This window comes from Trichosurus vulpecula, chromosome 3 (assembly GCF_011100635.1).
Source record: "Trichosurus vulpecula isolate mTriVul1 chromosome 3, mTriVul1.pri, whole genome shotgun sequence".
NCBI classification, from domain to species: Eukaryota; Metazoa; Chordata; class Mammalia; order Diprotodontia; family Phalangeridae; genus Trichosurus; species Trichosurus vulpecula.
In genome coordinates, this window is record NC_050575.1 from 171,085,916 (window position 1) to 171,110,385 (window position 24,470).

Consider the following 24,470-nt stretch of genomic DNA (forward strand, 5'->3'; position numbering starts at 1 on the left):
ACATAGCGCGCACCCTAGCCTCGAAGGAAAGCCCGTTGCGCGTGCACAAGCCTCGATGTCCATAGGGCGTGCACCACTCTGGAAAGAAGGAGCGCTGCGGGGGAGAGGGGGAGGTGGTCAGGGAGGTGGAACGTAAGAGACCCTGGCCCCTGAATCATAAACTCATAAAATGTCAGGACTGGGAGAGCCCTTAGGGATCATCGTCGTTGCTGGACTAGGAGGTTGCCTTCCACCCATTCCCGGTCTTCCAGCTGCTAGAGCATAAATCCAGCGGAGTCGGGTGCAGGGGGCCGGGCCCTTCTCGCCTAACTCCCTCGGCGCGCGCCCGAATGGAACCCGGACCGGCGGGGCTGTGGGAGGGGTAGGGCGCGAGGAAGGGGCGCGCGCGCGGGGAGGTGGCTTGGGGTTCCGCTGGGGGCGGGGGGAGACTTCAGGAGGGGAGCACTCTGGCCCCGTGGCCCTCCCGCCTCCTCCCCCTAGGAAGGGGAGGGGGTTTCGGGAGCTGACCCGACCGTCCGCGGTGGCGGCAGCTGCGGCTGCGGTTGCGGCAGCGGCAGCGGCAGGCGGAGGGAGAGGAGGCGGCGCCCTGCGCCCTCCGGTGCGAGCCACGGCTCAGCTGGGAGGCCAAGCGGGCGGAGCCGCGGCCCTGGAGGCCCCGGGCCGCTGGAGGCTGAGTCCCTTGGGCCGGCTCTGCGCCGCCTCACACCCCGGCCGGACCGGGCCTCGTCTAAGGTGAGCCTCGGGCAACGCGGCAGGGCCCGGGGAGGCACCGGGGGATAGAGGTCAGAAAGTGGGCCCAGAAGCCGGCGTCCAGCGCGGCCTGGGAAGGTGGCCAGGCCGGGCCTGCCGGGGGATGGGCTGCCCTCCTGTTCCTGGGTGCGGAGAGAGGGCCTTCCCCCTGGGGAAGGGCAGTTATCCCTGGGAGGCGGGGGAGGGGGGGGGGAAGGTGTTTGGTCCCTTGGAGAGGTCTCCCAGAGGTGAAAGAGGAGGGGCCTAATCCCTCAAGGAGCTCTTGCCCCGGCTTGAGGGGGTAAGAGGGTTGGGGGCTAATCTCTGGGACCACAGTTTTTATTGTCCCGCTATTGTAGAGATTAGCCGGGGGAATGTGGAGATGAAGGGAGCGTAATTTTCGGAACCTAAGTGGGACATATTGAATCTCTCGATACCTTAGTTTCTTCCTTTGTAAAAAGGACTTGGCAATTTCTTCCACCTTAATCTCCCAAATGAAGTCTTAGATGTCCCAGCCTTTTGAGAATTAAAAGCCACTCAAAGTGGAATTATCTGTTTGCATGCTTTCTGTGGACAGTAAATCCTCCAGATTTGGCATTTCTGTTTCTTTGGGAGCCATTGCTAGAGATGAAAGAATTATTCCATTTGACTAATATTGAACTCCATATTCTTGCACATAGTAGGTCCCTAATGAATGACTGACAAAGTAAAGATCAAGAATCAAGAAAATATCCCCCCACCATCCAGATTTCAAGTTCAAGGAACCCAAAATAGGGTAACATCCTGTTCCTTTGTGATCTCCATCCTAACAACAGTTACTGTAAATCTTACTGCAGCTTTATTTGTTAAAGGTAGGAAAGTGATGTTGTTAATAGTGTCAGGATTACTCTCCATAAATATACAGTACACACCCTACTTGTAGGGCAACCGCAACCCTTCTAACTGTCGGGGGAAATGGATCCCTCTGACTCACCATGGTCCTGAATTAGGAACAAGGCGATTCTTGAAATAATACTAACTTCCTCTTGTCTTTTGAAACTGAATTCGAAATTTCTTTTTAAAAATATGAGGAAAAAAACTTAAACTATATAGTAAAGCCCAGAACTGGACTACCCCTATTCTAGAGTGCTTTGGTGAGGTGTAAAGTCTAATCCCTTTGTAGGGACAGAGCCAGGTTCAGCAATTCAACAGATGTTTGTTAAATCAGTGCTTATTATGTACAAAGCACTGTGCTAGGTTCTAGATTGATAGTAACCTGTGATGACAATTGATTTTTAAAAACTTGATAAAAAATTTGGAGCATTTTTTCACCTTTGTTTTTTCCTTCCTAGATTTTGTTGTTGCTGCCTTAATCCACGAATCTTTTCATTTATTCTTAACTCTTGGGCTGAAATGAGATTAAGGTGCTTTCTTCCTTTGCCCCCACCCCCTTTTTAAAGAATTTATTTTTTTGAAGCTTGTATTTTGCTTTTAACTGCAGATGTGCAGTATTCACAGTGACTGCACTCTGCTCCCAATTCAATTGCATTCACAGTGGGTACTATATTTTGGCAAAGCCCACTTTTAGTTTTGCCTCAAAAAAGACTCATGAATTCCCGGTACAGTTTTAAAGAATGATTCATCTAACGTTTAAGGTCTGTTTAAACTACAGTTGACAACATCAAAACAATAAGATGTTGCCAAGAGAAATGTGTTTGGAGATTTCATCTTGGATGTTTGGGGTTGTCTTTTAATAAGCTGATTCTTGAACTAGATGGTTAAACAGTTTAGAAAAGTCATATATGTAATCCAAACTGTATTAACCATTTAAAAATACACTTCAAATCCACATCAATTTCTTCATCAGAATAGCAGATGGCATAGTTTATTTAAGTAGAACTCATTGGCCAGATAGAGCTCATATTCTTTTCCTTCCCCCTTTTAAAATTTTTCCTTTTTATTATAGACTTAAAAAACAGCAACAAATCCATTTACACAAAAAAACAAAGATTTTATATGAAATCACAAACCTCTGTTATATACTGAAACTTGTATCATTTCCCCAAGAATGTATCTATTTATGTCAATTTTTATTTAAAACATAATAATATAAGTTAACTGTGAACAAGTACATTTTATTCTAGTGTGTGTTTTTTTTTTCATTTTTATTTCCAGTTCCAAATTCTCTCCTTCCTTCCTGCCCCTTCCCCACCAATTGAGAAGGCAAGAAATAAGATATCCATTATATATATGAAGTCATGCAAAACATAATTCCTCATTAGTTATGTTGGGGGGAGGGGCAGGGTAAGAAAAATAAAGTAAAAGAAAAAATACTTAAATCGGTTCTCAAAGTTCTAAAGTTCTCTCTCTGGCGATGGATAGTATATTTCATCATGAGTCCTTTGGAATTGCATAAATCATTGCATTGATCAGAGAAACTAAGTCGTTCACAGTTGATTGACATTACGTTGTTGCTGTTATATAGAATGTTATAGTTCTGCTCACTTCACTTCTCATCAGCTCATATAAGTCTTCCCAGGTTTTTTCTGAAACCATCTCCTTTGTCATTCCTTACCACACAATACCATCACAATCATATACTACAGCTTGTTCAGCCATTCCCCAGTTGATCAGCATCTTCTAAGTTTCAAATTCTTTGCCAACACAAAAAAGTTACTATAAATATTTTTATAGTTATAGGTCCTTTTCCTTTTTCTTTGACCTGTTTGGGGTACAGACCTAGTAACAGTATTGTTGGGTCAAAGGGTATGCACAATTTTACAGCCCTTTGGGTATAATTCCAAACTGTACTCTGTGTGGTTAGACCAGTTCAGTGTGTGTTCTTACAAAAATCTTTCATTTATGAATCATCTTCATCAAGCATATTCTTCCTGCCAAATTTCATTGACCACAGTTTATTTTTGTTTTTATCTTTAACTAAACTTTGTTTTACCATGGTTCTAAAACTTTAGTATTCCAAACTATACTAACTCATCCAATGCATACAGTTGGCCTGCAGACTCTTCAGGTTTCTAGTTCAGACCATAACTCCTTTTACTGAAAAGGGAAGAGGTGAAATCTCAATTCAGTTCCATGTAGTCTTAGGTCTAGAGCTCAAGAACTATTTGAGAACCTTGTGGCATAGTGGATAGAACGTCAGCCTTGGAGCCCATGGCATATACTAGCTGTGTGGCCTAGGATAACTCAGTACCTTTATGCAACATTTGTATCTTAGTTGCAGAGGGTTTCCACAGCAAGGATTCCTGTACTCCCTAGTGAAATGAAATCACAAGTTTAGACCCCAAAAATGTATGCTTGAGAATAACAAAATATTAAATGCTTTTTAAATGTTCCCTTTCCAGCACACAGCAGAGTTCACAAAGATGCCATTTCTTTGCTCTTATGTCAGAAGAAAGGAAAATTTTCATGATCTGTTTGTTGCAGGGGAGGTAGCTTGTAGGGAAATTGCATTACAAGTTGTTAAACTCTGGTGATTCGTATGTCATTTTAATATAGATCATTTTTTTATTCTCCAATTTGGGAAAAAATGTAATGCTGAACAGGTGCAGCTGTGATAAATCTTTAAAGAGAGAGGTAAGAAGTTAAAAGGACAAATAGATGAAACAATTAAGAATCAGGTCTGAGGCATTTTTAAAACTAAATCAACTTTTCAGTGTCATAGAATTCACTCCTGAGGAGAACCTCTTCAACTAATTGCGTTAAAATTGTGACATTATAGTTTCACACTTGGAATATAAATCATTTCATTTGCTTCATAATTTTCTTTTTGCAGCTGCTAATTATTCATAGGATGATAGAACTATAGCTTTAGAGATGGAAGGAATCTTAGAGGTCATCTAGTCCAATCCCTTCAATTTACACAAAAGACCCTGGCTCAGAAAGGTTAAATAACTTGACAAAAATCATATGAGACAGGGTAGTAAGCTAGGATTTGAATACAAATCCTCCAACTCCAAACCACTGCTCCAGAAATGTTTTTGTTTTTTAAGACCATCTTGCTCCTTTTTATGATCCTATACACATGCGCGCGCGCGCACACACACACACACACACACACACACACACACACACACATACATATGTTGGGTATTTCAGTTCCTCTTGGGAAGAAGTCTCTGTTGTAGATCTATAAATACCAGATAACTAGCTTAAATGGAAATGTAGCATCATAATGGAGAAAACTCAAACCTAAATTTTCAAACTCTGTAGTAGTAGCTGCAAGCTATTTTGCTTCCTATTCAGCTCAGTTTCCCCATTCATTTTGTAGGTCACAATGTTAGATCCTTTCCATTGGAGATAGCAATGTGACTTATTAGTGGAATGTTCCCCACCCCCCACCCCACGTAAGAGTCAGATACTTGGTCTCTAGTCCCAGCTCTGTCAGTAACTTATTCTTCCCCTTTCTGGGCCTTTATTTCTTCATTTCTACAATGAAAAAGTCAGATTAGCTGAATTCTAATATTCCCTTCCAGTTCCAGTATTTTATGATTCTCAGCTGAGTCACAGTGAAAATTTACCATTTTTTCCTCCTATAGTAGTAAGATTACCGAATTATTCCACATCTGTATAAACTATAACAGCCTTGCCATGTATTTATATATCACCCCAGTGATTAAAAAATTAAATTTACTATTGACATTAATACACTATGGTTTTTATACATTCAATTTTTATGTGACCTACACTATTTTTATAACATAACTGATACTTCTGAATTCCATAGGTTTACTAAATAAAAAGTCAAGTCACTTTTATATATAACTACTTTTAACTAAAAGAAATACACGAATAAACTGAATCAATGGAAGGCTCCACCAATTTGATAAGATTACATAAATAGCCCAGAATCTGAGTCGAATCACCTAGCTGTTTAGTTTGATATGTTGCTGTATGTCATGCCACCACAGGATTAAAAATGGTGTTACTTTCTCCTGAGCTGAATTGATGGTAACTATCTTTACAAATTAAATATGAGTACAGGAGGTAATGACAGTAGGCAAATATTAGTTTGCAAGTTTCTGGATTTTTTTTCCTTGATGTACTTTTAGGGAATTGTTTATATGGGAATACAATGTGTTTCCAGGAAATTATGATATTTATGGCAAAATTGAAATACCATAAGAAGGCATTACCAATTCTGTCATGCTGTTTATTAACATCATGGGTTTCTTGTGTTTGGAATATAAATGGCCCTTTCTTTGTTTCTTCACAGGATGTGAAACAGATATAAATATAAAAAAAAAATCATCCCTTTGCACACTCCATCATTGTCTGCTAGAATGTTTCTAATGAATGCCCCTCCTGTGATTGCTCTACAGTCAAAATGGGAGTCATTTGGACAGTCAGGGAGTTTTAGATTTCCTGTGTGTTTCTCAGAATCTGAAGAGGATATTGCTAGAGCATCTGTAAGTGCAAAAGTTCAAATGATCATAAACAACCTGCAAAGTGAGGAGGCTTCCTTGGGTATGAACAATGAGTACATTATGCAGAAAAATCAAAGGGGAGGTAAATACAAAGGAGCCAGAATTGCAGCTGCTAATACAATTGTGCTTAAGGAGCACTCTACATATGCCAAAAGTGAATTGTCTACTGAATTTGACCACATGGAAGATGACTCCTCTGATTTTGGACCTCTTGTATTGGAATCAGATAGTGATGATTCTGTGGACCGGGAGATAGAGCAAGCAATACAGGAATATCTAAAGGAGAAAAGCAACACTATTCAGTCATCACCCAGCAGCAATGCAACTTGTTTTGGTACAACAGATGGGAATAACAGAGTCAAACAAGATTTCCCTCAAAACAATGTGACCACTCACCTACCTCCTGTGAATTTTAAATCTGATGTGTTATCAGAAGCCGTCATTTGTAATCCCAAGGGAATCCATGATAAGCCAAGAGCTAGTTCTCCTCTTAGTGTAAGTAGTGATGACTCTTTTGAGCAAAGCATACAAGCTGAAATAGAACAGTTCCTGAATGAGAAGAAGCAACAAGAGGTCCATAAGTGTGGTATCCCTTTGGACAAAAGAACAGAGCAAAAAGAAGTCTTGGTGAAAGGAGTACCTAAATCCAATAAAGAATCCATTGTCAAATCAAATCGCCAAGATTTAAAGCAAGGATGTAAGGATGTAATCTTCAAACAGTATCCAGAATTGGAGAAGACTAACGTACAGCCCAAGTGCTTCAAGCCTAAAATCAGCACAGAATCTGAAAACTTTACCAATACAAGGCTGGCACCTCCTAAACTGGCAGGTACATGCCATTCTTTAGAAACAGCACAATATAAAGGTGTAGAGAAAAAGCATTCCTGGGCAAATAGAGGGGAACAAAGAATCAAAAGTGCAGCTCTTGTATATGAGATATCTGATTCAAGTAGTGACGATGGCATTGAAGAAGCCATTCAGATGTACCAATTGGAGAAAAGAAAGGAAGCGAGTTCTACAGTGGATAGTAACCTATTGCAAAAAACACATCCCAGAGATGATGACAAAGTATCAGATTTTACTACAAGTATTGCAGTTGGTTCTTCAAAAAGTGCCTTGCTTGAAAGCCACAAAAAAACATTGACTAGCAAGAGGAAACAGACTGCTACAAAGGCTACAGAACTGAGCAACAGTAGCTGTGACTCCAACAAACTTTTTAAACCACTGAAAGAAACCAAAGTTTCTACACCTCCTATGAATACAATTGCCAAATGTGAGTTTACAGTACAACCCTCATTCCAGGCTGAAACATCTGCCGAGTTAATGTGTGCAGAAGCTATACTTGACATTTACAAAACAATCATGCCTTCCCATGTGGAAAGCAATGACAGATCACTTTCTACAACCCCTCTCTTCTCTTCCCAAAATGTGCCTTCCCACCCTGACAGTGATAGCAGCTTGGTAGATAGTGATGATAGCATTGAGCAAGAAATCAGAACCTTTTTGGCCCTTAAGGCACAATCAGAACGTTTACTGGCCAAACCGGAAAACCTTTCCAAGTCTGTGCAGGGACCACTATTGCCTGAACATAGTAATCAAGGCAATAGCCCCAAAGGCCCTCTTTCTAAGACACTGAAGTTATCACTGTGTTGCAAAAGGAAACTTAAAGGGGAAAGGAAAGTGGTGAAACAACTAACACCTAAGAAAACTAAAGGGTTAGAAAGAGAATGCTCAAGGGAAACTGAGTATGGTCAGGGGAAAATTCTTATGTTCCAAGAAAAAAAAGAGTTGAGCAGTCAGGATAAAATCTGTAAATCTGAAAGCAGGGAGGATGAGATGACTTGTCAGTTCCTCTCTTCCAATTTAGTTGGGCTTATTGATGAGCACATTGCCTTAGACCTGAGAAGTAGTTTATCACAAGCCCATGATAAAATAGCACAGGGAAGAAATTTGGAACAAGAGAGGCCTGGGTCTGGTGACAAAAGTAGTTCTTTGGACAGTGATGAAGACCTTGATATGGCTATTAAGGACCTATTAAGATCAAAGCGTAAATTAAAGAAAAGGTGCAGGGACCCCAAACCTCACTATAAAAAAAAGGTTAAGCTTAGTAGCACAGGAACTCAATTTTTAGATAAATTTAATAAGTTCCAAAAACACTGGAAAGACAAGAGTCCTCACTTACTGAAAAGCTGTCTCCCAGGATCTAAAAGAGACAATAGGGAGAACACAGTAAAGAAACCTTTGAACACTTATAACAACAGAACAGAAAGAGGGAAACAGGGGAAAAAGCAGGAAGATCTCCAGCTGGCATTCCAATTAGAGAAAAAAATTTTCTCAAAACCTATGTTAGTTTCAAATGATACAGAAATCAGTGAAAATCGGAACACTGCAATCTCACTCTCTGATGACAGTAGTTCAGTGGATAGTGATGATAGCATTGAACAAGAAATTAGAAAGTTTTTGGCAGAAAAAGCCAAATACTCCATGAGCAGTTCAGAAATTCAAGAGGGTAGTGTAACAACAGCTCTTGGGATAGGGCAAGTTTCTAAGCCTGAAATTGTTAGTGGAAAAGAGAAGCATCAGTCTGTGGGGCATCAGCCTGGCTTGTTATCTGGCCAAAGTCAAAAGAATAAGATAGTTTCTCAGAAAGCCGAGGACCTAAAAATCTCTGATAAAACTGTAATACAAAGTGCAATAAATATTTTAAATGATGGTAGGAAAAGTACATCCTGTCCTGGGAATATCTACCTCCATTCTACTTTGGCTGTAAAAACAAAACATGAAACAATGACACCTAAAAGTTGTTGTGGCAGTTTATCTATAAAGGAAGCATCAATAGATAAGAAAGCTATCTGTATCAAAGACCAAAGTCAAAAAAGTCTCAAACCCACTGATACAGAAAATGTTGTCAATAGGTTGCAGAACTACTGTATTACTGATATTACCACTCCAGAAAAGACTAATCCTTTTCAGGGAAAATGGTGCAGCAAAAGCATGTGTGATCAAAAATTTGTACCTGAAAATGAGAGACATTTGCTTTTAAACAGCAGACAGTATACTCTGCAAAGTGATTTTGTCCACGAAGGAGTGTTCCAGAATATTTGTGTGCTTAACACAGAAGGTAGAGAAATAGTACAGAAAGGGAATCCTAGGAAGGAAAGAGAAAAAAGATTAAAGGATCAAAGAAAGAGTTCTACAAATTGTGCAGTAGATCATCAGCAAAGTTTACATTTGACTGGATTTCATTCTTTGATTCCAACTGGAGTATTTAATTTTGGGAAGAGTACATCTCAAGGTAGCAAACAAACAAGTCTTTTAGATTCAAACCAGGCAGTTCCTTTGCAGGTGCCCCTCTTCACGTCATTAAAAGAGAACAAATTGAGCAAAGATTCAGGAATATTTGGAAGCTCATACTTGCTTTTGAAGAAGGAAGGGTCTGATTGGCAAAATAGAAAGACACAGGCAGAATTAAACATTCGTGAAGTAAAGAAGTTCAGTTCAGGAGGGAAAATACTAGATGTAAGAAATAGAAGGATTGTTGATAAAGGTGGCCGAGATCAGAAAGCATTAGAGAATGATTCCAATGAATTTAATGGCACCTCCATAGAGGAAAGCAGAAGTTCAATGGTAAAGGGGAAGATCTTAAATTTGTAAGTACATTTTCCCATAGTTTTCATGAATCTTTGTATAAAGTAAATGAGTGTAGATAGAGAACTAGAACTGCTAAATAGAGCTCAACAGTTATTTAGAGAGCTTGGTATTTAAAAGGGGGGAAAGCAATTGTCTGGAGTTGCTAATATACATTCACATGTACATATGTATACTAATGTGAAACAAATGTTTCTATTAACAGGTGTGTCCTGGGTAAATATAAATTTGTAGCATTTTATAAATTATTTAAAGTGTGGTAATGAAATATTTTTTTTAATCTAGTAGTTAATTTTCTAGAATATGTGTAACTACAGTATTCTGTAGTCATGTATTATTATAGCTGGGAAAACACCCATGTGAAATTAGTGATTGTGAGGGACCCAAAATAGAATAGACAAATCTAGGCTTTTCCAGTAATTACTAACACTGCCAGCTTTAAATATATGTAACATTTGACTAAGTAATGCTGAAAATTTTTAGATATCAAACTTTGGAGGCCTAAAAAGTCATTGATGAGACTCTCTAAACAGCAGTTTCTTTTGGTGGTTCAGCGCAAAGGTATCATGTCAGTAAAATTTCTTATGGAACATTTTTCTACCTACAGTAAAACAGACTTTGGGACATAACTTCTTAAATATAGATCCCATTAATCTCAATATTAACTCCTAAGCGTATTTTATGACAACTCTTTCACTAACAAAAAAGCTCTCTAAGTTTTAGAGCATGTGACGTCTAAATCGACATGAGGGGAGTTCCTCATTTATCTCTTACAAGACTTCCCTCTACTGATGAAATCACAGGTCAAAAAAGTGGGAGAGGGAGAACTTTTGAACAGTAAATGTTTCAAAGCACAAGTACAGTTGAACAATTGTTTGGGCTCTCCACTTTTAAGCTGAGAAATCCCAAATAAAATTATTTCAGTGGCAGTATTATATCTACTATACAATTCATATTTCCAAAGTATGCCTGGTAAAAGTCATCTGAAGTTTTCTAATATATAATCTTGTTCCATTACAGGACAATTATACAATCTAAATTAACTACTTTTTGTATTGGAGCTACTTTTTTAATAGTGGTTGTAAAATATGAAAGTTATGTATGTATTTTAAATTTCATCCCCTTTTCTTGATATGTGCAATAAAATAAGCACTGTTTATAGTTGCTTTAGGAAAATCAATCACCAAACATTAATTGAGCACCAGCAGTGTGCAAAATGCAATATTAGATATTGTGGAGGGATTAATAAGAAATGGAAACTCAGCTCTTCCCTTTAAATGAACTTAAATCTAGTTGGATATAGAAAACGTAGAACACTTGAAACACATATAACATGTTTTGAATAATTTTCTGGGGCATTATGAGCTACCATCAAATATTTTCAGTGTCCCAAGTCAATTATATGTGTGTGTATCTACATACACACAGAGGCTGTATGTATATATTGTCTTGAGATACACGCTGTACATCCATTTAGCAATCATTTAATAAGCACCTTCAATCTGTAAAGCACTGTGCTAGGTGCTGAAAGAGATACAGAGATAACTAAGGCAAAATCCTTGCCCTCATGGAACTTACAACCAGATATGTAAGTATATCTTCCTTAAATTAGAAATTTATTTTCAAACCATAATTCAATTGTCATAGCAATTGCCTTTCAAAGCTCTTTATACAATGACTCCACTGTTTAATGAGATTTAATGAGAACAATGGGCTTCCATAATAAAAGAAACGGAGTCAAAGAGAATTTCTTTGTTTCATTATGTATTCTTATGGGGTGGTATTCTGCCAATGGATTATAGACTGTTAAAATGAGATAGAATGGTATTAGTCATATGGTATTATAGTGAAAGACATAGCAACTTTTCTACTTCCATTGTGAGCTTAGGGCTGCAGGGCATCAACATATTAGGACATTTAAATTATGGGCATTTATTCATTTATCAACCTTGTATTATCAACCAGTCAACACTAGACTTTTGTTGTCTGACCAGAATTTTGTAGAAGAACATTGCATTTTTAAAAACTTTTCTAATCTAACTTAGTTATGGTGTGCCTAGAACAGTGTTTTGTCCTAAGTTTAGAATTGGAGTTAGTTGGTATTTTAAAATTCAGATAAGTTTTTCTCTACGTTATTTTTCCACAAGTTTAAGCAGTAATTCACATTAATACCTGAATATGAAACAAGGTATCATTTGTGTTGAATGTATCCTTATTGAAAAATTTTGGTAAAACAATTTTAGGATTGGAATTTCTATCCGATGCTCCAGTTGGTGTCTGTGTTTATGTCTTTTTTTTTTCGGCAAGATATTGATTCACTTAAGTGCTTCCAAATAAAATATAAATCCATGTAATCTGTGCTTTAAATGTCATTTCATTTTTAAAAAGCACTTTTTAAATTAAAAACAAAAATCAACTTGTTTTGTATGTAAGAAATGGTATAAATTCATAAGTTTTAAAAACTAATAAACTGAGGACTGTTCATGAACCATAAAAACCAGTTTTTATGTGCTTTATGTTATCTCAGAAGGTAATTTTAAGTTTTACCTTAAAAGCCTATCCACTTCAAAGTAAAAATCCTAGTTAATTAAGGTATGTCATAAGAATAAGAGTTTTTCTACTTAGGACCTCACTTATTTGACCAATTTCAAAGGTCATAGAGTAAGAAACAGAATAATGCTTTGAGTATTATTTAGTGTCTGTCAACATTAAGATCTTAATAGTAAACAAACAAAAGCTGGCCCAGTGCAGTGAATGAAGAAACAAGGTAAAACCAACTTCTCCCTGTCTCATATTGATCACTTTAATTCTGCACACTGCTTCTTCACTCAGCTAGCATTTTTAAAAAATGTATTCATGCACAGCACTGTGCTAGACACATGGAAGAATATAAAATAAAGACAAAGTCCTTTTCCCCCCATTGTTTAGTAAAAGAGGCAAGATATAGATGAAACAGCTAGGAATAATCACAAAGCAATATCTTCCTAATAAGTAAATGTTTTAAAATACCAAAATAAAATAAGCTCATCACATCCTTAATAATATAAAGTCATATAAGAAAAACAAACTATAAAGAGCCTATGATACTCTCTGTGCCATCAAACTGACCCATTTCCCATTCCCCGTATATGACATTCCATCTTCTGTTTTCTTGCCTTTGCAGAGGCATTGTCTTAATAGTTATCCTGAATAAACTTATACATGTATTGTTATCTCCCCCATTAGAATGTAAACTCTTTGAGAGGAGTGAATTTTATTCTTTGTATTTATATCTGCAGACTACAGCACAGTATCTAGCATATAGTAGGCACTTTTAAAATGTCTGATTTGACTGATAGGCATTTAACAAATCTTTTTGAAAATTGAATTGAATTTTAAAATGAGGGAGTTAAAGTAGATGAACCCCAAGGTGTCTTCCAGATGTCATGTTCTATATAAATTGATAAAATATGCAGGGGTAAGGCTAATATTATGTAAGATCTTAGTGCTAAGAAGATTAATTAGGGAAAGATTTGGGGTTGAGGTGGAGACCAAAGGAGATCAAGGAAGAAAACCACTTAAGGAAGGTGAAATTTTAGTTAGGTCTGGAAGGAAATGTAAAGTTTGGATAGATGATGAACAATTCAACAAATTTTTATTGACCATCTTAACTTTTCGGGGGAATACAATGAGGAAGAAGTACTTGTGCTCAGAAGCTCAGGGTAGTAGGTTTTTGTTGTTTTTAAGATAGCCGAACAACACATGAGGTGAATGTGATGTGATAAGTGTCATAAAATATATAATGTTACTGGTGTCAAGAGAAAGAGATCACATAGGGTATTGAGAGGATCTAGGAATAATGGAGGAGGTAGCATTTAATTAGGCTCTTGGAGGACAGAATAGCTAGATATTCAGACAGTAAATTTTAGGTGGAATGAACAACATGAACAAAAAGATTAAGACAGGATGGTGCGGAGAGCGTTCAGCAAATAGTTTAAATAGAATGTTTGCTGTGGAGGAGATAAGATTGGGAAAATATGGTGGGACCATTACCTTTCTCACTAGATAGCACTTAATGAAAGTATTGCCACTCACAATGTTGGAATAATTGTTCTTCTGATGGATACATTGGGGTTTTTACCTACTCTGAAGTACCCTTGTACTTCATTTTCTTTCTGATTTTGGTGATAACTCGGGCAGAAAAAGTTAATTCATTGGTATGGTGATGTCGTTGTCCTTATATTTGACAAAATTTTGACCTATCATTTGGTTAACAACACAGGGCATCTAGGTGGTGCCGTGGGTAAGAGTGCTGGATCTGGAGTCAAGGAGACCTAAATTCAAATCCTGCTTTCAGACATTTACTAGCAGTACGACCCAGGACAATTCATTCCTCAGCCTCAGTTTCCTCATCTATAAAATGGAAATTACACCTATCTCACAGGGTTGTGAGAATCAAATGAGATAACTTATATAGTAATTATATAATAGATAGCATTTATATAGTGCCCACAACATGCCTGTGCCAGATACTAAGTACTTTTTGTAAATCAACTTATTTGATCCTCACAATAGTCCTGTGAGGTAGATGCTGTTATCCTCATTTTACAGTTGAAGATACTGAAGCAGGCAGATATTAAGTGACTTGGGGCAGCTAAGTGGTGCAGAGAGTAGAGCACCAGCCCTGGAGTCAGGAGGACCTGAGTTCAAATGCGGCCTCAGACATTTGACACATTTACTAGCTGTGTGACCTTGGGCAAGTCATTTAATTTCTTTTGGGGGGGGGCAGGGCAATTGGGGTTAAGTGACTTGCCCAAGGTCACACAGCTAGTAAATGTCTGAGGCTGGATATGAATTCAGGTCTTACTGATTCCAAGCCTAGAGCTTTATCCATTGCAGCACCTAGCTGCCTAAGGTTTCGCAAACCATAAAGCACTATATAAATACATCATCATCATCATTAAACACTACTGGAATGGTTGTATTGAATTGTATGGCAAACTTTCCCCCCCCTTCTGTCACAGTTAATGTTTTTTCAGATGTTAAAGTTTCAAGGCAGAGGATACAACCTTGACCAAATTCTCTGTTTTAGAGAAGAAAGTCCCACGATCTTCCTTCCTCTGTCCCACAAGTTATCCTATGTAATTAAGGTTTACTCTTTCTTCTGCATATGGAGAGCTAGCAAAATATTGACCTTATACTTACTAATGACTGGCGTTTCCCTTATATGTTTTGCAGCTCTTCTCCTCCCTCTTCTCTTGATGCTGATTGACACTAGTCTTATGTCATATTGCCCCAGAGGTGCTGTGTAAGAAGTTTAACCTCCAGCCACTCAATAGAAAGTGTGACAGATAGATTCTACTTCACCAAATGAAGCTCTTTGAATAATTAGAATAATCATGCAGGAAGTCACAAATAGAGTCAGGTTTGTTTGTTTTGTTTTGTTTTTTAATCTCCATGTCTTCAAGACAGTTAAACAGTTGCTATACTGTCAGGGATATGACATTTTCACCGATTATTGTTCATATTTTTTATATTACTTTTTTAATGTAGATTCTCTTTTAAATTAGGAAAGGAAAAAAATCATTGTTCTACGTCGGGCCTGCACAACCTGCGGCACATCAAAGGATTTCCTCTACATTTCCTCCACATTTTTGCGGGCCACCCAAAATCCTTTGGTGTGCAGCAAGCAGCAGGCCAAAGAGCCACAGGTTGTGCAGGCCTGTTCTAGACAGAATGCTTGTCTGATAAAGGAGTGCAGAGCCAACCCACAATCAAGCATTCCTCTCCAGCAGGGCCTTTACTATTTTGAGGGAGAAGTTGTTCAGTCTTTTTCAGTCCTGTCCAACTCTTTGTGGCCCCATTCAGGGTTTTCTTGGAGTGGTTTGCCATATCTTTCTCCAGTTTTAACCACCACTTTTTATTTTTGCTTTGATTTCAAAGACTGCCTCAACTCTGTGCCTCAACACAATGCAGTACAATAGTTATTTAATCAATTTAGGTTAAAAGAATATTGATTTTCCTATTGACTTTGTTCTTTTAAGGTGATAACAGTTCTCAGAATCAGTGTTACTATTTGGATTTCTAGTGTAAAGGAAACATTTTGGAAACTGACAGTAACTTAACTATTTTTATATTTGTTCTTTATAATTTCAACAGACTAAAAATAGAAGTGTTGAAATTTTATTTAATAATATGAATAAATAGATTTCTTTAAAAATAATTTTAGTTTGATGGTTGATGTTTGAACTGCTTTTTCAACCAGAAAGCAATAGAACACATTTTATTTTGTACCATAATGTGTGTATGCATATATGTGTATGTATATATGCATACATATAATCTGGTTTCAGATTCTGTTTTTATGTATCATCTATATGAATAACCCACAATTGTAGTTCTTTTTGTCTCTCCAGACCTTATAGAAATTAAACAGTTTCTACCTCATATTGGACTTTTTAAAGTTTCTGTAATCTGTTTTTCTGTGTATAACAAAAGATTAGCAAAAAATGGCCAACCACAGTGTTTGATTTCTTCTCATCTTTTTCAGTGAGAAGTCTTTTGAAGGAAATATTTTCTTTAAACATCATATTCACAATAATAATATATAATAGAAAAACATTCATATTTATCAGAGGCCATTAATAGAAAGTATTAATCAAGGACTCCTTTTTGAGAAATTTAAACTGTTTCATTTGCCTATTACTTAAGAATATGAAACAAAAAAAATTAAATAATATCAGCTCCCTTCCATCCCCCATTTCCCAGCCCTCCCACCCCCTACAATTATCCATTGTATCCATTGTCCCTCTGGTTAGAGGGACAATGACCACAAACAACGTCACCCTGACAATCAAATGAAACTCAAGCCCAAAATCCAGCCCCTATGCTGCATCTTTTTGTTTTTCATACTTCTGGTTTTTTATACAACTGTTATTTTATCATCTTCAGGCATTCAGATTGTAAACTCTCTACAGCTTAGCAACTCTGAAAGACCATTTTCTGTGACAAAAATATCCATCCCCCTCAAGTTAACCTGGTGATAAGCCTTTCCAAACTTGGCTAGGCTGGTCTTCCAACAACAGACACAAGCCTTTAGCTTGGCAAACCCTACGAGAGGTTATGCCCCTCTGGCTGTCTCCATGCTAGGAGGCAGCACTCAAATTGAATATGAGTGGCAGGAAATCATCCAAAACCTTTCCGTTACGCTTTATCTTCAGTGGCAGTTCCATATGAGCATGAAAATGTTGCCAGGTAACACTATAGAGAGCAGTTATCATTGCATATCCATTTATCAACTAAAGAACCAAGCACTGTGTAAGACCCTGTGCCTTGTTTATCTATTTCAGTCGATTCATAGAATTCAATGTATTTCTATTGATTCTCATCTTAGTTGAAATGTTTTGTAGAAGGCTATTTTCTTTTACACCTAAAATAACAATGAGGTTAAAACAAGAGATAACTTTGTACATTTTACTGCCTTAAAAAATATGAAGAAATTTTTAGGAAAGTTCAGTATAGCTGTATTTAAAAAAAAAAGACATTTTAACAGGAAGTGATTACATTGATTGTTCAGAATACTGCAATCTAGAAACAAGATTACCATTGAGAGAGGGGAAAGTGCTCATTAATCACAGATTGATGGTTTATTAACATTGTAACTGGGATGGAAGTTCAGTCGATCATAATACGTGATGAAATTATCAGGGCCCGTCACAATGCTCTTGTCAGTGTAGACATTAAAACCGTTGTTTCTGTATATCCCACAATTTCCATAATGTTGAGAAAACATATGTGGTGAAGAATGAAAACTTTTCTGAAATTAAAAAAAACTTTAATTACTAAGAATAACAGTTTATTTATAGTGCTTTGCAAAGCACTTCTTTCACCACAACCCTTACTCCCAGGCATGTAGTACCTACATTGATAGATATTACAGGTAAGGACACTAGACTGTTGAAAAGTTAAGTCACTTTTCCTTCATCATTTAATAGTTACCCAAGGTCACATAGGTAGTAAGTGACCAAGCCAGGATCAGAACCCAGTTTTTCTGGCTCTGTTTGGTATACTTTATGCTCTATGAAATTCTCTCAATAGCTGCATTGCTAATCACTGGGATACCATTGTACCAAGTATCAGTGATAGTCTCTTGAGAAATAAAATTAGTTCTAAATCTTCATGATATAATTCTATGTAATGTTGTTTAGGCCTACTAGGTGCCACAGTGGATAAAGTGCCAGGCATGGAGTCAGGAAGACTCATCTTCTTGAGCTTAAATCTGGCCTCAGACACTTACTAGCTGTGTGACTCTCAGCAAGTCACTTAACCCTTTTGCCTCAGTTTTCTCATCTGCCAAATGAGCTGGAGAAGGAAATGGCAAACCGCTCTTATCTTTGCCGGGAAAACCCCAAATGGGGTCATGAAGAGTCAGACATGAATGAAAAATGACTGATTATTTACTAGACCTATTAAAGTAAGTGACACTGACCTTTATCAGATGTTTTACCCAGACAATATATTCAATAGACTGTTTTTAAGAACAATTGTGACTATTACTGAGGGAGATGCAAGGTTTAAGTAACATGGCACCTGCCCTCCCAATAAGTCAGTCAAAGAGGATTTACTAAGTGCTTACTATGTGCCAGGCACTGTGCTACCAAAAAAAAGGTAAAAAAATAAAATTTTTAATGGTTCCCCCCCTCAAGAAGCTTACAGTCTAATGAAGGAAACAACATGTAAATAACTAGGCACATACAAGATGGTAGTTATGGAAGGGAAAGCATAAGGGGGTTGGGGGTGGGGAGAGGAGAGAATGGGAAAGGCTTCATGTAGAAGGTGGGAGTTGAACTGGGTTTTGAGGGGAGGCCTGAAAACTAAGAAGCAGAGGTCAGGAGGCCAAGCATTCCAGACATGGGAGAAAGCTAATGCAAAGGCACTAAGGTGAGATGGAGTCTATCAGTTAAGTCTAAAAAGGTGGAGTGATGCCAGATTATAGAAGAAACCTGGGAATGATAGGCAAAAGAGCTCAAACTCTGAATAAGAAAGTGGTCTCTATTCAATCTATTATATTATTATTGGTTATCATTATCATTGGTTCTCTTTCTTAATGGTTCTTAAGTAGCCTATATAATATTTAGTCTCCCAAGCCTCAAAATAGCAGAGAGCAACCCTTTCTGGCCCTATTTTTTGCTTGTACAGCACATTTTTATTTCTTACTTTCATATAGAAAGAGAACTTTAAAAACAATGACACCAGCCTGGTTGCACAATAGCAAATGACATACTTTCCAACTTGGGCTTGTTAGTAAATTCTCTATTCAACACTATCCCTCCATATATTTGTGGGAAAAAAAGAGCAACTGCTATGTGAATGTAAGTTTTTAAAAGGGAATCTTTCACCATTTACATTTTTTTAATCCCTTGGAGTAGTCAATAAAAATTCTAAAATGAGATCTCAAAGATCATTAAATTCAGTATCTTCATTATTCAAATAATAGCACACACAGTAGGTATTTAACAAATGCTTGTTGCTTGCTTGATTGATTGAATAGTCTATATATTGTTATGTAACAAGTAAACTTGGCTTGAAAAGCAGAGAGTAATTCAGACAAAGAAACAGGCAAGGAGAGCTGATTTGCCTTCTCTTGGGGGTGGGGGTAAGGAGGATGAATAACAGATTGAATCAGTGTCAAAACTAAGAGTAGACTCTAAACATCCTGTCTCTCATCTTGTGCCCTTGCCCACTATACCACTCCTTTCATACCACTTTTTGCAGTTTCCACCTCCATCTCCTCTGCCCCCCCACCCACCCATCCAATTTGTCTCTCCTTAAACCAATGCCCATAGAAATCTCCCATAGAAGCCTGTCTCTCTTGAACCCATCTCATACTTACAGGCATTTCATGTACAGTAGGTGCCCTGCTACCATAGGTTTGGTTAGATGTCCTGTATACTGGATGAGTTTCCTTAATGCTATTAGATAAAAAACAATTTTACTATGCATCCTATTATTTTATTTAAGTCATATCCCAGATCATTTTAGAAACAAGTTTGGTTTTTTTTTAATCTAGAATAACACTAGGAGAATCTCCTAGAGGGATACCTTTGAGAGGGAGGGAGGGAAGTTGAGAACTATCATTGTGCAGTCCTGACTAACCGGAAGAAAAAGGAGGCAGCTAGAAGGGACTGTCATTTTCTCCCTATCTCTGGTTATGCCTGGTTTGATTTCTATGGTCCTTCCACATCCCCCAATTCAACAGCCTAAACAAACCAGGTGGCAGAGCCCCCGTTATTCTCCCCACCCTGCCCCAAGCCAGCCTTCCCTCCACACCCCTTAAATTTACATTGATTAGCTTGGGCAAGTATTGGATATAAAATGCAGTATCTTCCTGGAAGACTCTGGGACCACTCCATAGATATATTTTTCCTTGGAGAGGCAGAATTCTGGATCAGCAGGTCAGAACTGATGTCCACAGCTTCTAGACAGGCTTCCAGGTTGATCTATTGGCCCCTTCAATTTCAGAGCCTTTTCAGGGGCTACTTCAAGGAGAGGTATGTTTGGAGCCTGTATAGTGTGGCTTAAATGCAGCCACTATGGAAACAGGCTGAGGCTCCTAACAATTCCCTCAATTTAGACGGGTGGTTTTGATGGTGTTACTTCTGTGTCTTCTAATTAGGCAGCCTAGGCATGTTAGGTAGGGAGTCTCTAGTTTAGAAAATGACATTTTGCTTTTGAAGGCCTTACCACTAGTTCCGATTCTGTAAACCCTTCCCACCTCCCACCTCTTTATGATATTATCCCCATAAGGTTCCCTTTCTCACCTGTAGCCCCGAAACCACCCAGGGTTATTGAACCTGGCCGGCAAATTGTGGCTCACTCGGTAATAATCACTGGTTTTCTCCAAATAACCTTCTGCCTTTTGTTCATCCTGGTCAGAAGATTGTTGAGGGGCTTCCTGGGGCATTTCCCCTCCCGTGTAACAGAACAACAATTTGGGAGGAAACACGAGAAAGAGACGAGGCAAAATTAAGCTGAGTTTTTCAGGGCAGCAAACATTCTGTTGCTAAGCAACCTAGAACTTGACTTGAAAGTACCTTGTTCTTAAAGGTACAAAACAATCCCATGCCATTTTCAGAACTCCATTTATGTGACAGAATTCATTTTTATTTTAGATTGACAAGCTATGTTCCTTAAGATGGTGTAATAATCTTTTTTGTTCCTTGGAGAAAATACACATAGGATCCCAATAAACATTTATGAACTCAAGGAACCATAAGTCCATTTAAAAATTAATATTGCTCATTTTTGTATTGACTTTATGTTTCTATGGGCCCAAATAGCCACGTACATTAATATCATTTGTTTTCAGGGTGGAACTCTCCTGTTGATATGATGGACATCTATTAAAACAGTTCTCTGGATAGATATTCCAAATATAATTCCTTATTTCTTAAGAAATCCAGCGAAGGTGTAAATGCTAGGTCTTCAGAGCTCATGGGGCCCCTTTCTGCTGCATGTGACATTTCTGCCTGCTGGTCTTCATTCTGCTGAAGCAGGGGATCTTAACTTTTTTGTGTGTCATGAAGCCCTATGGTAGTCTGGTGAAACATGAGTACCCCTCCTCAAAATAATATTTGTCGCATACATTCATAATTGAAAAAAAATAAATTTCAGTTAGAGGTTAAATATTTTTCAACCACCCTCATTCATAGACCCCCCTGAAATCTAGGAGTGCATGAACCCCTCAGTTGAAAATTCCTGTGCTATGGTGTAGGGGCTAGAACCTTCTACTATTTCTCCCAGAGTTTGCTCCAAGTTCTTTAGCGATGGTTACCACAAGGGGTTAATAAAATCCAGGCAGATTGCACCCTGGGCCAGAGATCAAAGCTTTCTGTTCTGATAATAATCTTATAGGGTTAGCCACTCTTACAGATAGATCCCCAAGGTCCTCTCTGGCTTAGCTGCAAATAAATTTAAACCAGGACAGAAGATAACCTAAGGAGATAAGGTTTGTATTATCTGCCCACCTAGCCCATATTCTAGTTTTTATCATGCATATCTATACTTTGGTTACCAAAAAACCTGTCTCCCTACACTATTTTATTATTATTGTATATGTTATGTGTTTTACAACTCACCATATACTCTAATGGCTGGTACATTAACTCATTAAAACTAAGCATGCCTTGTTGAAGCCATTTATGCTAGTCACCCATGAAGAGATAAATTTCTAAGGTCCCTTCCAGCTCTGAGTTTCCACAGTTCTTTAATTCCAACCCCAGGTATCCAAATCTCACTTTTCAAGACCCAGCTCAGTCTTCTTGAGCCCTGTGCAGCCTTTGACACTGTCAATCAGCCTCCCCTGAGTACTTTCTCCTCCCTAGGTTTTGGCGGTACTCTCCCTAGTTTCCTCTTACCTGCCTAACTGCTTCTTCTCAGTTTCCTTTGCTGATCCTTCATCCAGATCATGCCCACCTAGCTGTGGGCATCCCCCATGGCTCTAACCTGAACCTGTTTCTCTTTTCCATATATCCTGTCTTACTCAGTAATCTCACCAACTCCATGGGTTCAACTATCATCTCTATGCAAATTATTCCTTTCCTAGATCTCTATATTCAGCCCTAATTTTTCCAGGCCCACATTACTGACTGTCTCTTAGACACCTCAAATTAGATATCTCTTAGGCATCTTAAACTCAACATCTCCAAATGTTTTTGCTGTTCAGCTGTTTTCAGTGTCTAACTTTTCATGACCTCATTTGGGGTCTTCTTTGACAAGAGAACTGATACTGGAGTGGTTTATCATTTCCTTCTCCAGCTCATTTGACAGATGAGAAACTGAGGCAAATAGGACTAAGTGACTTGCTTAGGGTCACACAGCTAGTAAGCATCTGAGGCCAGATTTGAACACAGGAAGATGAGTCTCATTTTTTTTTTACTCTGGCCGAGCACTCTATCCACTGTGCTACTTAGCTGCTCCAATCTTCCCCACCAAACCTTGCTCTCTTCCCAACTTACTGTTTCTATTACTATCCAAGACAACATCATCCTTCCAGTCACCTAGGCTCATAAGTTAGATAACATTCTCAACCTCTCTCTAGTACTCACCCCACACATCCAATTTGTTGTCAAATATTGTCATTTTCACCTTCCCATTTCTCACATATGGCTCTTCTCTCTACTTACATAGCTACCATGTTGGTATAAGCCTTTATCACCTCACTCCTGAACCACTGCAATGGTCCCATAATTGGTCCATCTTCCTCAACTCTCTACTCACTCCAATCTATTCTCTACTTAGCTGCCAAAAAGAGCAAAATCACAGGACAGACCTTATGACCTCCTCACATACTCTATAAACTCCAGTGGCTCAGCATTACCTCCAGGATCAAATATAAAATACTATTTGGCTTTTTAAGCCCTTCACAAAGATCTCATAATTTGCAGATATAATTGCCTTTGCTCAATTCCCATGCTTGACCTCTGCAGCCTTTGATACCCTATCACTCTCTTGTCTTTGATAATCTCTTCATTCAAGGTTTTCTTGCCACCACTGTCTCCTGGTTCTCCTCTAATCCCTCTGCTCACTTTTTCTCAGCTTCTTTGTTGGATCTTCATCCAGACATCACTAACCATGGGTGTCCCACAAAACTCTGTCCTGGGCCTTCTTCTCTTCTGTCTCCATACCACATGGTAATTCGTAAATTTTCATAGATTGAATTACCATCTCTGTGCTGACGCTTCTCAAATTTACATATCCAGCCCTAACTTCTCTCTCAGTTTCACACCTCCAAGTGAAATTGGACATTTCCAACTGGATGTCCATTAGACATCTTAAACTCAATGTGTCCAGAACTGACCTCATTCTCTTTCTCCTTAAACCTTCCCCTCTCCTAAATTTCCCTATTACTGTCAAGGACACCAGCATCGACCCAGTCACCCAGGCTTGCAATCTAGGTGTCATTCTCAACTTTTCCCTATCTCTCACCCTACATATTCAATGTGTTGCCAAAGGTCTGTCAATTTTACCTTCATAACATCTCACATATGTGCCCCCTTCTCTTCTCTGATGCTGTCACCATTCTGATACAGCTTCTTATCACTTCAGACATAGACCACTGGTTGTTCTCCCTGTCTCGAGTCTCTCTTCACTCTACTCTCTCCTCCATTTAGCAGGCAAACCGATCTTCTTAAATTGCTAAGGGCTGATCACATCCCCCCTTCCCCACCAGACTCTCTCTCTCTCTCTCTCTCTCTCTCTCTCTCTCTCTCTCTCTCTCTCTCTCTCTCTCTCTCTCTCTTTCTCTCTCTCTCTCTCTCTCTCTCTCTTTCTCTCTCTCTCTCTCTCTCTCACTTTCACTCTCTCTCTCCAGAGACTCTCTTTCCCCTAGGATCAAATATAAAATCTTTTATTTGGCATTGAAAACTCTTCACAACCTGTACCTCAACACCATTCTAGTCATTTTATACTGTATTCCCCCAGCATCTACTCTAAAATCCAGTGACACTGGCCTCCTTACTTTTCCTCAGATAAGATATGCCATTTTCCTACTCTGGGCATTTCCATTGGCTGTCCCCCATGCCTGGAATTCTCTCCTTCCTCATCTTTGCCTCTTGGTTTCTTCGTCTTCCTTCAAGTCGCAGCTAAAATCTTTCCTTTTGTAAGAATTCTTTACTGATCCCCCTGAATGCT

The 24,470-nt window shown here is 38.5% G+C and overlaps 2 protein-coding genes across 2 annotated transcripts; one reads left to right on the top strand and one right to left on the bottom strand.

The window, feature by feature from the left end:
• Positions 1–372: 372 nt before the first annotated feature.
• PPP1R26 (protein phosphatase 1 regulatory subunit 26) lies at positions 373–12,297 on the top strand. Its single transcript, XM_036749389.1, has 2 exons — positions 373–732; positions 5,942–12,297. Exon 2 carries the CDS (start codon positions 6,009–6,011, stop codon positions 9,804–9,806), a length of 3,798 nt encoding a protein of 1,265 aa, XP_036605284.1. The 5' UTR covers positions 373–732; positions 5,942–6,008; the 3' UTR covers positions 9,807–12,297.
• A 5,109-nt stretch (positions 12,298–17,406) lies between these two features.
• Positions 17,407–20,742, bottom strand: C3H9orf116 (chromosome 3 C9orf116 homolog). Its single transcript, XM_036749390.1, has 3 exons — positions 20,600–20,742; positions 19,672–19,750; positions 17,407–17,595 (listed from the first exon to the last, which is right to left on the bottom strand). Exons 1-3 carry the CDS (start codon positions 20,740–20,742, stop codon positions 17,407–17,409), a joined length of 411 nt encoding a protein of 136 aa, XP_036605285.1.
• Positions 20,743–24,470: the final 3,728 nt, after the last annotated feature.

Bases quoted from the DNA above. Each gene is read 5' to 3' on its own strand.
- PPP1R26 (XM_036749389.1), top strand. From the start codon at position 6,009: ATGTTTCTAATGAATGCCCCTCCTGTGATTGCTCTACAGTCAAAATGG.
- C3H9orf116 (XM_036749390.1), bottom strand. From the start codon at position 20,742: ATGCCCCAGGAAGCCCCTCAACAATCTTCTGACCAGGATGAACAAAAG. The intron at 19,751-20,599 runs GTGAGAAAGGGA...TTTATCTAATAG, and splicing joins GGGTGGTTTCGGGGCTACAG to CATTAAGGAAACTCATCCAG. The intron at 17,596-19,671 runs GTAAGTATGAGA...TTTTAATTTCAG, and splicing joins CTACTGTACATGAAATGCCT to AAAAGTTTTCATTCTTCACC.